Raw genomic sequence first — 14619 nt, 5'->3', positions numbered from 1 at the left:
GATCAGCTGCTCCTGGGCGAGCTGATGGTGAAAGCCTGGAGACAGAGAAGATGTGGAGCTTGTAAGGAGGAGAGAGGCTCTAGAGAAGATGCTCCGGCTGGCTGATGAGCTGTTTCCCTGGTGTTGGTTTCTGTTGTAGCAGCCCAACTGCTGGGTAGGAGAGGGGGCAGGCTGTGGGCACTTACAGGAGGCACCCCCAATAATTTAATTGGAGGAAATACCAGGAGAAAGATAACAGCAAGGTGATGGCTAGAAATCTCTTAATGACTTAAATGCTGACAGATGCAGCAAGTCATCAAGTGGCTTCATGTAATGGGAAGTGGGTGTGAGTGGGCTCCTTCCAGCAGTGGCTGTGAAGGGAAAACACGATAGCTGGAACCTCTCCCCGAGGTATTTAATGAGGTGTTCCTCATTAGCTGGATCTGGAGAGCTGGCTCTGCGCATGTACCCAGCCTGCTGCAGTTGTATGATGTGGGGCTGCTGACACAGCCCAGTTCCTAACTGGAAGGGGATGTGAGCGTGTGTGTAGTTAGTGGCTGCGGCTTAGCCGAGGGCTGCTGCGAGGTGATGCTGTCTGTTGGTCGCTTGTGAACAGCTTTCCCAGATCCTGAGAAGAGCTGAGAAATCCAGATCTGCAGGGAACGCAGGGACGGCTGTTAAGAAAAGGGTTGCTTTGGTGGAGTTACACTCCCTGCTGGCTGGGCAGAGGCTGCGTGGCCAGGCTGCAATTAGCAGCAGTGTAAATGAGCAGTAAGTAGAACCCCTGGTGCCCAATCCCTCTCTCTGAGGTAGGGAAAATCCAATTCTCATCTGACCAGGCAGCAGGGGAAATGCTTCCATACCCCCTGCAGCCACCTATCCTTTTAAAATTAAATAAATGAGTATATGTGAGAGCATGGGGGGAACCTTGTGGTTAGCGGTGACCATTTTCCTCCTTTCAGACCACCACAGAAACGCCAGTCCAAGCTGTCTCTGGGTTTATTTGTCTTTCCCTTCCTTAATCATGTTGTCTGCATCACAGGCTTCTCAGAAAACAGCTGGTGAATTCAGCCTACATCCAGCAAGCTGTGGCATCTTCGGGGCAGTCTCTCTCTTGCTGGGCCACGGAAAATTGTTGCAGCTCAGCCCTGGCTTTATTAGTCCTGCAGATCCTTGCCCAGCACCTTGCTGCTTTGCTAACCACCTCCCCCAGCCCCAGCAGAGCCAGCTGCTGCTCTGCTTACGGCACAGTTTGGTCCTCAAGGTGTTGGATACACATGCTGCTTTTTCCTATTTGCTTATAAAAGTGGTGAATAATTCTAGGCACTGCTTCTATTGCCTGAGGAATAGGCAAACCGTGACTCCTCACACAGACAGGTTAAGTGTCCTCATTCATTTTTTTACAAATGATTTAGTGAGGAGAACAGTGAAGCCCTTATCTTCTGCAGACCATTGAGGGATGGAGAGCTCAGCTGGTGGCTGTGGGTCCCCTGGGCGGTGGGGTGGGATGCTCACAGCAGCCTTGTGGTTGTGCTGTGTCTCTGGGTGACACAAACCCCCAGAATACCTCTCCCTGTGCATCCCAGACTGTGTGGCAGCAAGAAGGCAGGGGAGGCAGGTCGTGATTGCCATCTTGGGATGAGCCTCAGCTGATTTAGTCTCCGTGCCTCAGTTTTCTGCTCTGCCAAATGTGCACATTGCTATCCTCCTGTCCCTCTTTGAGGTAACCTCCATGTTATATTACTATTAGATTACATCAATGATATATTATTTGAGATAATATCCATGGTTTGAGCTACGTCTGTAACATCCCTTCGAGATAATGTCCCTGTGTTTAGGCATCACCTCACACTTTCAGTCCTTGATCCCTGTAGAAGGAGTATGGTGAAATATAAGCAACTCTTACAGAAAGTGTGTTGATGTGGTGGTGGATAGGGTGATGAAGAAGGGGTGTCCAGCTCTGCCCCGACCATTGTTACTGGAGGGTCCACCAGGAAAATGCTCCTCTAAACCAATGTCACTTGTAATGACACTCGAGTTTCTCAGTTCCACCAGTCTTGTTAAAAGACTATGTGAAACTTAATCAGAATTTCACATTATCATGGTGTTGATGACAGGTGAATCCTGTGCTTAATTTCTTACTTGGTCTTATTCAGTCTGCTGGGTGGAGGGGGAGTTAGCAGGGTCTTGATGACGGTTGGTTTTCCCTACTTGAGTGCTGTCTGTGTGTGGGATGGGGAAAAGGAAACAGCACAATTTCAGTGACTCTTAAAACTAATTAACATTAAAACCTGTCTACAGAAGGATGCCTTTCTGTAGCTGCTGTCCTACCCAGCTATAGTGGGTGAGTAATGCCTCCCCTTATCTGCTGGCAGAGCTACAGGCTGCTGGTGCTCCTCTGGGTGTTACTGCTCTGGATTCGCCTACTCCCCCACCTGCTGACTTGGCAGGTCCCTGCAGCATTGCGTGCTCCAGAAGGGAGGTATGTCTCCAAATTCACTGATTTATGTATTGCATCAGTCTGCGGACAGTATGGTGGAGCAGAAGCATCTGTTGCATGCTGGTTTCTTAAAAGAAAACATTGGGTTGTGTGGAGGGCAAACACTGGTGACTGCTCTTGGCTGGAGTTGAAACTTGCTTGTCTTGGGGTTCTTCAGCTCTCCCTTTGAGAGGGATTCGTTTTTCCTTTGGATCATGCTCTTGAAGGCAAAGAGATGTCTATTACATGCACCTAATCTCAAACCTGTGAGAAGCAGTTGCTCTGTATAGACCGGTGGGTAGTTATGGGATTTGATGTGGGGTGTGTGCGTGCCTACATGTGCCATAAGCAAACACAGCACTTCTGATCTGTTATGTCTGGGACCTGGATGTGTCCAGACAGCAGATACTCTGAGGGAGAGGAGAGCCTCTTCTCTGTGGGTTTTCTTCACTGGGTTGGTGCTGTAGGAGCTGAGAGGCAGAAAGATTGAGTGTGTTATGAGACAGGCTCTGCGGCTGAGCTAATGGGTTGGAGTCAAGTGTTTTGACCAGATGCTTCCCCAGGCTCTATGTAAGATAAAACTTGTGCAGACACCATGATGCTAGGAAATGTTTGACGTGATGACCTTATAATCACTTCATTTAAGGATGTGATTAATGATCTGTGCTGTGCCATGTTGTAACGTGATATCCCATATGGAGTCTGCGGACATCTGCTCTCTACCAGAGGGTAAATATTCACGAGGCAGCATCCTACAGACCTTGTTAAAGCTTGCTGGAGTCACTGCAGCAGCTTTCATGAAGTGATGCAGGTTCTGCCTAAAGTACAAAAGGAAAGGATCCAAATGGCCCATTTCTTAATGCACTCTGCTGTTAAGGAGGCAGGACACACACTGAAAAGGTTTCCAGACTTTCACACAAGACAAATAAGGACTACCAACTGTGACCTTTAATTTTCACAGAAGTCTTGTTTATTCTGCTGCTCTGAAGAGTTAAGGGCTCACCTTGTGAACCTTTCCATTGCTGTACAGCAGATTGAGCTGTGAGGGACCCAAGAATTTTTGCAAACTAGAAAAACTTACAAGAGATCATACCCGTGTCCAAGGTGTAAAACATTTTGAAGGGACATCAATTGCTTTTCAGCACTGCCTGTGTTTCCAGCTCTTAATCATCGCTGTGTTGCTGTGGAAAGAGCCCTTGGGCGAAGAACATGGGGTGAAAAACAAGAGCAGTAGCGCCTTAAGCAGTGATGGACTGATCAAGGACATGTCTTCTTCAGAGAGAAACACCATCTGGTGACAATGCTGAGTCTGACATTCCTCAAAGCTAGATTTTCCAGGAATTGAAACTGGCTGGAGTATTGCGATTTATGCTGCTGGTAATTAGTGGCTCTTGTGCTCTGGCATGCTGCAAGTTGACCATCCGGTGGATGTAACAGGCACAAATTAAATCTCCTCTTGTTGGCCCACAGAGCTACATTAAATCTGTTTCGAAGGGGATTTGGGCCCCATACACAGGGACAGCTTGAACAGGAAAACCATTGAAAATAATAAAATTGTTAAGGTGTGGAAAGCTATAATCCATCATTTTACCCGCAGTAACTAGCTCAGCCTGCCTTCACTGGGAAATAGATTATGATGGTTTAAATCAGCAGGTGGGTACTTTTCCCTGTAAGGACGAGTGAAATGAACATATTTGCACCTTGTGCAGGCTGAGAGCACGCTTGCAGTCAGTTCTGGTGTTGCCTGAGTTTCAACCAGGCACTGGTATCTGCTCAGAAGAGGAAACTTCTTCATTATCAAAAGCTTGTGGAAGGGCAGGTCATTGTTCATGTGATGTTTAAGGCTTGTGAGAAGTCACACTGAAATCAACAAGCCAATGTGGATACAAAAATAAATAAATAAATAAATAAACAACAACTAAACAAACAAAAAACCCACCACCTCTAAGTGCTTTGTTGGATCAGGACCTCACTATCACGACTCCTACTCCCTCAAGGCTGTTAACTATCCTAGCAGCCCAAATGCTAATTAAATGTATTTGTGTCTTCTTGGAGATGAAGGGGAAGATAAAACCAAATATAATATGTAATATATAATGTATAATATGTAATGTATCCTCTGATTCCAGTTTGAGGAGCCAACAGCACTTCTACCAGCATTTCTTGTGAAGAAGCCCTAACACTGAGGTCTCTGGACCGTGGGGCAGAGCTGCTGCTGGGCATGCTGTGCATTTTTGTGTTTTCCAGACCAACTCTCCTTTGGCCTGATCTGGCAGAGAGGACCACGACGTGACAGAGGAGAATGAACTGTGTGCCTGTGAGCTGGGAGAATAAAGCCACATAACTTCAGGCCTGCTCTTCAAATGAAGCTCCTCGCTAATTAGTTTGTCAGTGGGAGCCTTTGAGAATTAAACACAGGAGACATAATCTCTCTGCAAGGTAATTAAAATTATTTGCCCCTTGCTGATAACTGACCTGCTAATTTCCTCCTGTTTGAGAAAGCTTCATGAAAAATTACTGTACTGTTTGTGTAACAGGGCGACTGCTTGCACAGATGTTTCCCCAACAAATAGGGACACAAGGACACTGTCTGCTAATTTACTTCAACTCTTGGTATTTTCAGAGGGCTTCTTAGGAAGGAGAAACTTGTTTGAATATCTGGAAGCCTTTCATTTGTTTGTGTGAAGAGGAATACTGTTTTCTGGATTGTTTAAATAAATGCAGTGGAAGTAGGTCATCTGAGCAGAGGATAGATGCGAAGCTTTAATGAGACTGGAAGTTGGGCTGGTGGTTCCAGCTGACTGTCTAGCTGAGATGCCAGGGCCAAGCCTAAAGAGAAATAAAGATATTATTATGCTACAGTCTCCAGATGGACAAGCCATTGCTAAACCATGAGTCTGTAGCAGAGCAGGAATTTGAATCCTAAATGAAGCACTTAGATTGCATCAGCATTCAAGAGCTTGGGATGAGGGTCCCACACTGTCCAGCACACCACAAAGGCAAACGAGAGGCCCCTGCTCTGAAGGGCTGTGGGTAAGCATAGGGATGGGAGCATCTGGGAACAGCAGGCCTAGATGCTTTAGGTCATGAAGACAGTGGTATACATGATGAGAGAGCAGAGTAGAAGTATGAACTATCCCTGCTGAGATGCAGTGAGTACAGTGGATATTGCTGGTGCAATATTGCTGGGGGAAACTGCATCAGGTGTGGCTGCTGAGGCTCTCCTCTCCTCTAAGAAAAGCCAGTTTGGGTCCACATTCAGAAATAACAAAATCTTCATCCCTGACATGAGAACAGCCATATGGGACCAGACCCCAAAATCTACCTTACTTGTTATTCTGCCACAGCAGCTGCTGATAACAGAGGGTTAGAGCACAAGGACCAAGCTGAGGGCGAGCTCTCCCCTCTGGGCCATTCCCAGTGGTCAGAAAGGTGGGGACCTTGTGAGCCAGAGGGTACAGCTGGTCCATTGTGTTTGACAGGTCCAGTTGTGGCTGCCTGCAGGGTCTGAGCATATTAATCTTGTTGTACTCTGTGGCAGAGTCCTGCGATTTTTAATTACACGCTGTACAAGGAGCTGTCTCCTTTGTGGGCTTAAATCTCCCGCACAGTAATTTCACAGCTGTCTCTGAAAATGACAAATACTAATTTCTTTTTTGCCGCCTCCTTTCTGTACATGATGTTATAGATAGGTAAACACCGCTGCAGAAATTGGCCTTGCCCTCTTCTGGATTGCCAGAGCACCAGGCCATTAGGCAGAGCCGGATCCTGCTATCGTGCAAACCTTCAGACGGATGTAGTGGCATTTACAATTGGTGTGGAGCAACAGCAGATTCAGCCTGGTGCTTCCTTCCCTTAAGAGGCAGTTAAAATGTGAATGCACAGAGAGGTGCCTGTTTCGGAGACCTCATGAAAACCTGCAGGGGAGTGTTTCCGAGGTGACCTTTGTCTAATGATCTTGCTGGACCATAAACTTCCAGGCTTTCTCAGGCTCTCATAAATTCTCCTTGTGTGGTGGGCATGGGTTAGGAGACAGCACTGAAGGCTGCTGCTTTTTGCTCCTGTTGTGCTCAGGAATCGGGCTGTTGGCACAGGGCTGGTCTCATTGGGTCAGATGCTGTCCGTGCTCTTTCCTTCCACTGTTAGCCCCTGCTAAAATTCCCTATAAAACCATAGATCCCTTATCCCTTCCATCTGTTTTCAGTTAGAAGCAGGCAAATTTTGCCTCTTATTTGGACATTTCTGACTTCAGCTAATTTTTGAATTCAGCATCAAATGGGAATGAGCAGCTTCTCCAGAGGAAAGAGCCTGCTGTCGGCGGAGGGTTGGGATTTTGCCTCTGAGGATAGCAGAGCTTCCTCGTTTCTGGTAAGTTTGAAGTTAGGAGCCACCAGTCTGGCAAAGCCCTCTTGGCAAAACATGAATGCTCCTGAGCTATCAAAGCTCTGCAAGGCAGTGAATCTATTCTGAATTATACCAGTGGGAAATCTAGCCTTTAATTTTAGTTCTTGAATTAGCAGTTGTTTTAATCACATGAATGCAGCCTGCCAGGTTGTCAGGGCCACATATGCGGAATTCAGAACTGTTGCTTCAGTGGAGCCCTAAATATGTAACGTTTCAGCAAAGCCTTCCCCTTTTTATTGGGTTTATGGACCATTAAGCTGAAAGTGCGATGGAGAGTGATGCGACAGCCAATGGTGAGCTGCAGCAGGAGCAGCCTGCTTCATCACTGCCTTGTGCAATTAGGGAGCAGCTCACAGGTCATTTGGTATTAATTGACCCCATTAGGAGCTTGAGCACTTCATGAATGCTGTTATACAACATGATAGCAGGGGACTCAAATCAATGACCCTGGCGGTCCCTTTCCATCTGACAGCCTCTCTTGAACAGATCTGGCTTATAGGGCTGATCCCGTTGAGCACCGTGGAGCCACACCAGCATTCAGCCACTCCAGTTTCTACCCAGCAACAGTCAGCAAACACCAAATGCCAGTTCTGCTGCACGTGGGACTGTCTCTCAGATGTGCTATGTGAAGATTTTCTCCAGAAAGCCCAACCAATGGTGTACTCTTCTACCACTTTTCTGATAGGGATGAGTATGCCGAGCCATTTTGAACCTCTTATTACAGGGCCAGAGAATCCTTAGAGGAGACACTGGATCTCTGGAAGGGTTTGAAATGAGATTTGCCTGTTCTTTCTTTCCAGAAGCTTTTCTGATACCCTCCTGCCCTCTTGCCCATGTTCTAGTTTGCTGTAGCTAAGGAGGAAGCTTGGTTTTTGCCTGAATTTTTATGCTGACCTGCGAGGTGAAATGCAATATGTTGCAGCAGAAGATGCTGCTGTATTGAGTGCTCGGGCTGGAGTAGTGCCTGGAGAATAGAGAGGAGAAGTAAGTGTTCATTCCTCTTCAGAGATTTCTCCTTTGACCTTTGTTTTTCTCCATCTCTGTGCTACCTTTTTTCCCCCTCTCTCTAGAGAGCATGAAAGCAATCATTTTAAAAAGGGGCGAATGATTCATGTTCGATCAGCTCCAGCCTGCTCCGGATAGGATTCTTCTGCACTGAGCCAGAGAAGAGCCTCCGTTGAGTTGTTGCTGGCAACATCCTGGCTGGTTACAGCTGTGTGGCCATGGAGAGCAGATGAGGGCATGCGAGCGTCTGCGCTGCCTAAGCCGAGGAAGGATGACCTATACTCTGTTCGGCACACAGCTCGCAGCTTGTCTCCTTTCCTCCGGGCACCAGCTCTGCTGTCAGACAGCGGCTGATGCTCAGTGTGGGAGCGAAGAGCTTGGCTGTGCTTGCATCGGGGTCTGGCATCAGGGAAAATTTTCATAGGGATGCCAGCAGCACCTTTGAGTGTACCTGGGATCTGATTGCTGGGGTAGCTTCACATATAAGTTTTTTTTCTTCTTATTATTATTTTTTCCTTCTTTTTTTTTTTTTCTTCCTTTTTTTTTTTTTTTTTTTTCTTCTCTGAACTCTCCAGCTCTTACACCCTGAGCACGTCCACCCCTCGGAGGTCCTGTCTCAGCACCCCCCCAGTTACTCCAGCATCCCTCGGGGCGCTGTTTTCTCCTTCCATTTCCAACTCTCGCCCCCAGCCCCTCACCACCCTGCCAGCAGCGACCGAGAGCCCCCTGCCCCCGTGCTCTTCACCCCCGGAGGCCAATTCCCGGCCGGGGGTGTCCCCCTGTTTTGTCCCCCCACCCCTGGTACCGCGGCTTTGTTCTGCGCAGCGGTCTGGGGGGGGCTCGGGGCTGCCCCTAGCGGAGGCCGCCCGGGGGCTTCCTCTGCCGGGGAAGGGGCTGCTGAGCCTCGGGCACCCCAGGGGGCGGGAGCTGCAGCCTGGAAGTAGAAAAGGAGGACTAAAAAAGAAGGCGGGGGGAGAGGCTGCGAGCCTGCCGGGCGGCGCTGCCCGCCGCAGGGAGGAAGAGGAGGCAGGGGAGGATGCGATGCTGCGGCTGAGCCCCGCCGGAGGAGGAGGAGGAGGAGGAGGAGGAGGAGGACAGCATCCTCCGAGGGGAAGGAGGGAAAAGGGGAGGAGGTGTCTGAGCTCGCCCAGAGCCTGCTGAGCCCTCCGGGGGGCTCTGGTGGCACCCGAGGAAAGTTTGCCGAGGAGAGAGAAGGAGGCAAGTGAGAGCCTCGGGCACCGCAGAGCCGTCGCTGCAGGGGACACCCGGGGCACCCACTCCCTCCGGCTCCAACCCAGGTAAGCATCCAAGCTCCCCCTGGCACTGCCGGGGACTTTCCCGGAGCTCTGCCCGGGGAAAAGTCCGATGTTTCTCCCCCCAAAACTGCCTGCGGCTCTGTATGGGAGGCTGTCTGGGCGCTGGGGTGGTGGGAGCTGTCTGGCTGCAGTTGCTGCTTGCTGCTCGCTGGGGTTTTTCCGTGGTGCCGTCGCACCCCTGGGAAGGAGGCTTGCTGATGGGCTTCAAATATTTCGGTGGTTCTGCCCTGGTGAGGTGGTGTGGATGGGTGACAGCTCGATCCCCCTCACTGCAACTACGAGGGAAGCGTGGTTAGCGGTGGGTGATCCTGGTGCTGCTGGCATGGCTTTAAGGGATGCTCCTAAAATGCTGGCCGAGTCTGTCAGCACGTCCTTGGAGCTCTAGGAACTCTCAGAGCTAGGAATAAAAGTCTCTGTTTGGCCCCTGAGAATACAGAGAGGGGTGAATATTCCCCTGGAAGGAATCGCTGTGTCCTCTGGATTTCCATTACACAGGCTTGCATATGCAGCTTTTTTTCCTTTTTCTTTTTTTTTTTTTTTTTTCCCCCTTGACACTAATGCATTTTGAGCTGAAACATTTGGAGAAAAAAAAAAGCACAACTAGATTCTAGATGATAAGAAAAGAACCTGTTTCATGCAGCTCAAAGAAAACTTTTCCCTCTCCTAATGGAAAGGAGACTTGTCATTCTGGACAGGATAATTTGGCTGGAAAGAAAGTTGCTCATTTCTGAGCTGGTTAACTTGGTAAAAGTGGAAGTAGGAAGGTAAAAACTGCCCGATATCAGCAGTGGGAACAGCCCCCCACTCGTGAATTCCTGTGACTGCAGGGGGATGGAGAGGGACCCCTCTCCCCACAGCATCAGCCCGTGCTCTAGGAGATGACAGGCTTCAGGAGAGTTAAGATGCTTCTGTTGTATGTGGCCATCAGTACAAGGACGGGCTTTGTGTTGCAGGGTCTTATTGCTTAGAGGACGATGTAAGACATCCTGTGACTTTAGTTGGTTTTTGCTTCATCCTCTACTGCTCTGCTGGCTTTCTCATCCCCGTTTCCTCTGGTTTCCCAGAGTTTTGGAATCCCTTCTGTGTACAAGCTCCAGCACTGCTTGCACAGTTTGAGATCTCAGCCCCTGCCTCTATTTCTGACCATTCCAACTATCTCTGTGTGATGGTTCTGGGTGGGTACGTCTCCATACAAGTAACACCAATGAGTGGGATTTGGCTCCCTGTGCTTTTCTTTCATGCCATCCGGTGTGCCTGGTGGCTTGGTCCCTCAGTCACCCCCATGTGCTTTTATTCCTCACCCAAGTGTGCATGGTACAAGTGCTTGGATTCACGTTTTTACAGCTCTGCTCTGGACTGTCATTGCTCTTGTGTTAGGACTGGCTCTTTGAACTTACAGAATCCAGGTTTGACAACCACAGATGCAACTCCAGAAGCCCAGATTTTTGTTTATATATATATTTTTTTCTTTTTCCTTTTTTTTCCCACACTGCCTGCTCTGGTCTCTGACCTTTTGTGCAGGCTGCTACTGACGTGTTCCCAGACGCCCATCCCAATGGGCCTCCTAGAGCGATGGCTTCTGGCAAGCTACCCATCCCTGCTTCCACTGAAGCAGTCCATCTCCAAACTTTGTGTCTTCCCTCGTCCCCTGCCAGCAGGCAGGTAGCTGCCAGTGCCTGGCCAACCCCTTGGCACAGCCCCAGAGCTCTCTGCCTGTCCTAGGCTGACCCGAGGAGGGAACACTGCCTGTGCCAGCTGCAGGGTGAAGGGTCTCCATCCTTCTCCAGCGTGTGCCACGGCCCTATTTCTGTAGATATGATCCCCTCCCTCCTTCTGGGAAACATTCATGAATGTCTGGGAAAAGCTGATGGTAGCAGCACCCACCCGGAGCCCTGCTGTATAACATCATTTATCCTTCCAGAGTGGATATGTGGTTTTCTTTTACCTGCTGGAGTGAATTGTCCTTGGGACAGGCTGCCCTGATTTGTTATCACTAACGGTGCCTGAACAAGCCTCCTTGTCCTCCCCTGTTACATCCTGATATGGAAGGATTTTACCCCAGCTTAACTCCCTGCCCTCCTGGTGATGAGTGGTGTCAGGCAGGGAAAAAGAGCTACCAGGGTCTGTGCTGGCTGTTATCACTGCAGCCTTGAAAGCATCCAGAACCCAGCACGGTCCTCTTGGAGTAATTGCAGGTGACAGATGTGATGGGTACCCGGTAGAAGCTCCTCTGGAAAATCTCAGAGGGAACATGCCCTCTGGTCTCTGGCTTGCCTAGGAGCAGAGGCAGCCGGTGTGTTTGTTCATCCTGTTAGGGCTTGGCACACGATAGCTGCCTGGCTCCCCAGGAGCGGGGATTCTTGCAGGGTGGAAGCTGAGGAGGGAGCAAACTTTACAGAAAAAATCTGTGATGTGATTTAACGTGTGTGTGTTTAACTGGGAGCTGTCTTGCTGCTGTTCCAGGGCTGGTGGAAGAAGCGGAATCAGGGCTCCAGCTCACATCAGCGTGCCGAGGTTCCCAGGCAGAATAAAAGGACACTGCTGGAAAAACATCCATATTGTTAGCCCGGCTAATGGAGAAAATGCCCTTTCTCTCCTGCACATTGTCTGTTCTGAAAAAATCTTTGCCTGCAGAGAGGCTTCCCTAGACAGACATCCCCAGATGAGGAAGAATTGAATCCTTCAGTGCATCCGTGCCTGTCAGCTCCAGCTGATGTCTCACTCAACAGAAACTTCACTGGAAGTTCACTGCTGCACTTCATTCAGGTCTGAACAAAAGCCCGAGCAAAGGCAATGAGACGTGACACTGGAGAGAGCAGCAGAGAGAGCTTTGCCTCAGCTGGAGGTATGGGAAAATTTTATACCCTGGGAAGCATGTTGGAAACGGCCGGCTGATCCCACTGGCGTGTTTCAGGGTGATGGGTGAGGGATGTTAATTTAGTGGCTGCAGTGTTAATAGCACAACAGTGATTTTTGGCTCTTTCAGTAGAAATCTGCATGGTATCTGTTTTCCCCTTATGAAATATTTGACAACAGAAGCGGGAAGAAGCTAGGGAGCCAGGCAGGGGAGTACGAGAGAGCAGACTGCTGCTGTTTGCAGTCAGGCTGGGGAGAGAATTGCTCTCCTGCCTGTAAAATCAAAGGCATCACCAGCAAACTGCTGGCAATTTGGCTTCTGGCAATTTGGCTTCCCAGTGAAGTTCAGTGAACAAAAAGCCAGCTCCTATCATGTCCAATAACCTCGGCCATGGACAAGCTGCTCTGGTCAGCCAGGGCTGTGTGTCCTAGGAAAGGGTAGGTCCCCACACAGGATCTCTCCCAGCTCCATCTGCTTGTGCAGGAGCTTTGCACAAGTTTGAGTTTACACCTGCTGAGGCAGACAGGCTTCCTTGGCCCTTCTGCATGATCTCCTGTGATCACACTCAGCGTGGTGTGATGTATGAGATCCATATTGTCTGGGCCATGACTAGCGCTGTGAGACCAGCTGCCGCCCGAATGGACAACAAATACAGCTGAAGAAGCTGTGTTTTAAGGGAAGAGTGGGCGGAGAGGAGTCAAGAGAAGTAGGCAGCAGGTCCCAGGCCTGTGTGAACCTCGTCTGAGCTGATGATGTGGGTCTGTCTGCTCAGCCACACAGCTGCACTGCTCTGCTGGGGCTCAGGCTGGAGGCAGGGCCAAGGTCTAGGCCCCAGGGCATTGCGTGCTCGGATTCAGTCATGCTGCATCCATCTGGATGGCTGAAGGCATTGAACGCACTGACCTCAGTGCTCCAGCCTGAGCTGGCTGTGTATGAACAAGGCCTGGGAGAGCCCAGACTTGAGAGCAGGCCTGGATTTTTGCTTAGCTGTTGGTACCGGCAGACTTGGAGGCAATGCTGGTCACCTTGGGTGGTGGCGGAAAGGTGCCTTTGGTTTGTTGCTCTAACAGCCGCATGCTCTTCTCTTCTCCAGGGATTTCAAGGTAGCAGGAGACCAGCAGCAGCCTTCTCAGCACAGTGTGTGACCTGCGAGGACTGAAGTGACCTCTGAGACTCGCCTCAACATGTTCAGCGAAAAGAGCAGCGCCTCTTTGACCCAAAAACCCATCCAGAAGAAGACACGACCTCAGGGCCTTCCCTCCCCTGCTCTCTGCTGCGCGTGTGGACTTTGCATCATGCTGGCAGGGATCAACATCACGTTAGTGGGAGCGTTCGCGTTCGGGACCTTCCTCCCCGTGAACAATCCCCCCATCATCATTGGGCCCATCTTGCTGGTGGTGGCCTTCACCTTCTTCGGGGCCTGCTGCATCTGCAGCCGGAGGCCGCCAGCTCACGGGGCCAGAAAATCCAAGCCGGGATCCAACATTGGTCTCATCAAACCCGGCAACACGGCCTTTGAAATCGAAACGAGCGAGCACACGGTGCAGGACACCACCGCCGTCCAGCTGAGCCCCACCAACTCCCCCATCTCCTCCAAGAAGTCCACGCCGGTGCACGAGAGCACGAAGACTTGCAAGCTCTTCACCATGGAGGGCAACGGGCCGGTGGCCAAGTACACGACGGGAGGAGAGGCGATACAGCTCAACTTGCCCAGGGACCTGGCCGCATCCTAAACCCGGGCAGAGCTTTTACCAGCAGCCAGCCAGACGCTGCAATGGGTGGGCTGGAGTCTGAGGCTGAGGTGCTTGTGGAAAGCCAGCAGACAGGCTTCTCTAAACCAATTTAAGGAAGAGGGATGCCACAGCAGGAAAACTCCGGATTTTTGCTGAAAGGAGCGTGCCCGTTACTTGGCTTCACAAAGAAAATTGCTAATGATGTTGCTGTGAAAGGACGAATTGAAAAGTTCTTGGGAAAAAAACAGCTTTTTGGGGAGCAGAGAGGACAAGGAGAATGAATTAATTTGTCTAGCAGAAGGTGGAAACGTGATGGCTGAAGGAGGGGCTACACAGGGTGCTGAAAAATGACAGCTCTTTTTTCCTTTTTTTTTTTTTCCCTGAAGTGAAGCAATTCTTGAATGTAATGGGAGCAGGAATGCAGTAAATTACAGCGTGCTGCCACTCAGTCACAAGAAGATTTCAGCATTTTAGAGCCAGGCTTTTTGGCAGTAGGGACAAAATATCTGTGTTTACTGTTGAAAAAAGCAGTGTGAAACAATCTCCCCTCCTCTGAAAATCCTTACCCCATTTCTCCTTGAGTTGGGTGACTTTACCATCCATGATAAGAGACGATGAATCACAGGGATCACAATTAGCACTGGCATTTTCCTCTAGTTTTAGTCGTGCTGGGCTGCAGTGGTGCTGCTCAGTGCAGTGTGTATACTGGGAGGTCAGCAGGGCCAAATTCTTGGGGACAAGCTCCCGGGGTAACCGGAGGCTGGGAGAGCCTGCAAATGAAATCTTTGCGTAATGATTACATCCTGAGTGCTGCGGGGAGGCATCTTCCTTTCCATCATCTTATGG

At 49.9% G+C, this 14619-nt stretch overlaps 1 protein-coding gene across 1 annotated transcript; it reads left to right on the top strand.

The window, feature by feature from the left end:
* The first annotated feature begins 283 nt into the window (after positions 1-283).
* TMEM275 (transmembrane protein 275) lies at positions 284-14314 on the top strand. The gene is made up of 8 exons (XM_072041753.1): positions 284-390; positions 2355-2461; positions 4706-4897; positions 6147-6396; positions 6728-6826; positions 7933-9165; positions 11647-12028; positions 13134-14314. Exon 8 carries the CDS (start codon positions 13225-13227, stop codon positions 13771-13773), a length of 549 nt encoding a protein of 182 aa, XP_071897854.1. The 5' UTR covers positions 284-390; positions 2355-2461; positions 4706-4897; positions 6147-6396; positions 6728-6826; positions 7933-9165; positions 11647-12028; positions 13134-13224; the 3' UTR covers positions 13774-14314.
* Positions 14315-14619: the final 305 nt, after the last annotated feature.

The sequence above is a fragment of the Anas platyrhynchos genome, chromosome 8 (genome assembly GCF_047663525.1).
Source record: "Anas platyrhynchos isolate ZD024472 breed Pekin duck chromosome 8, IASCAAS_PekinDuck_T2T, whole genome shotgun sequence".
Classification (NCBI taxonomy): domain Eukaryota; kingdom Metazoa; phylum Chordata; class Aves; order Anseriformes; family Anatidae; genus Anas; species Anas platyrhynchos.
This window is presented reverse-complemented; position numbering and strand designations above follow the sequence as displayed.

Excerpts from the sequence above, each read along its gene's own strand:
- TMEM275 (XM_072041753.1), top strand. The coding sequence starts at position 13,225 with ATGTTCAGCGAAAAGAGCAGCGCCTCTTTGACCCAAAAACCCATCCAG.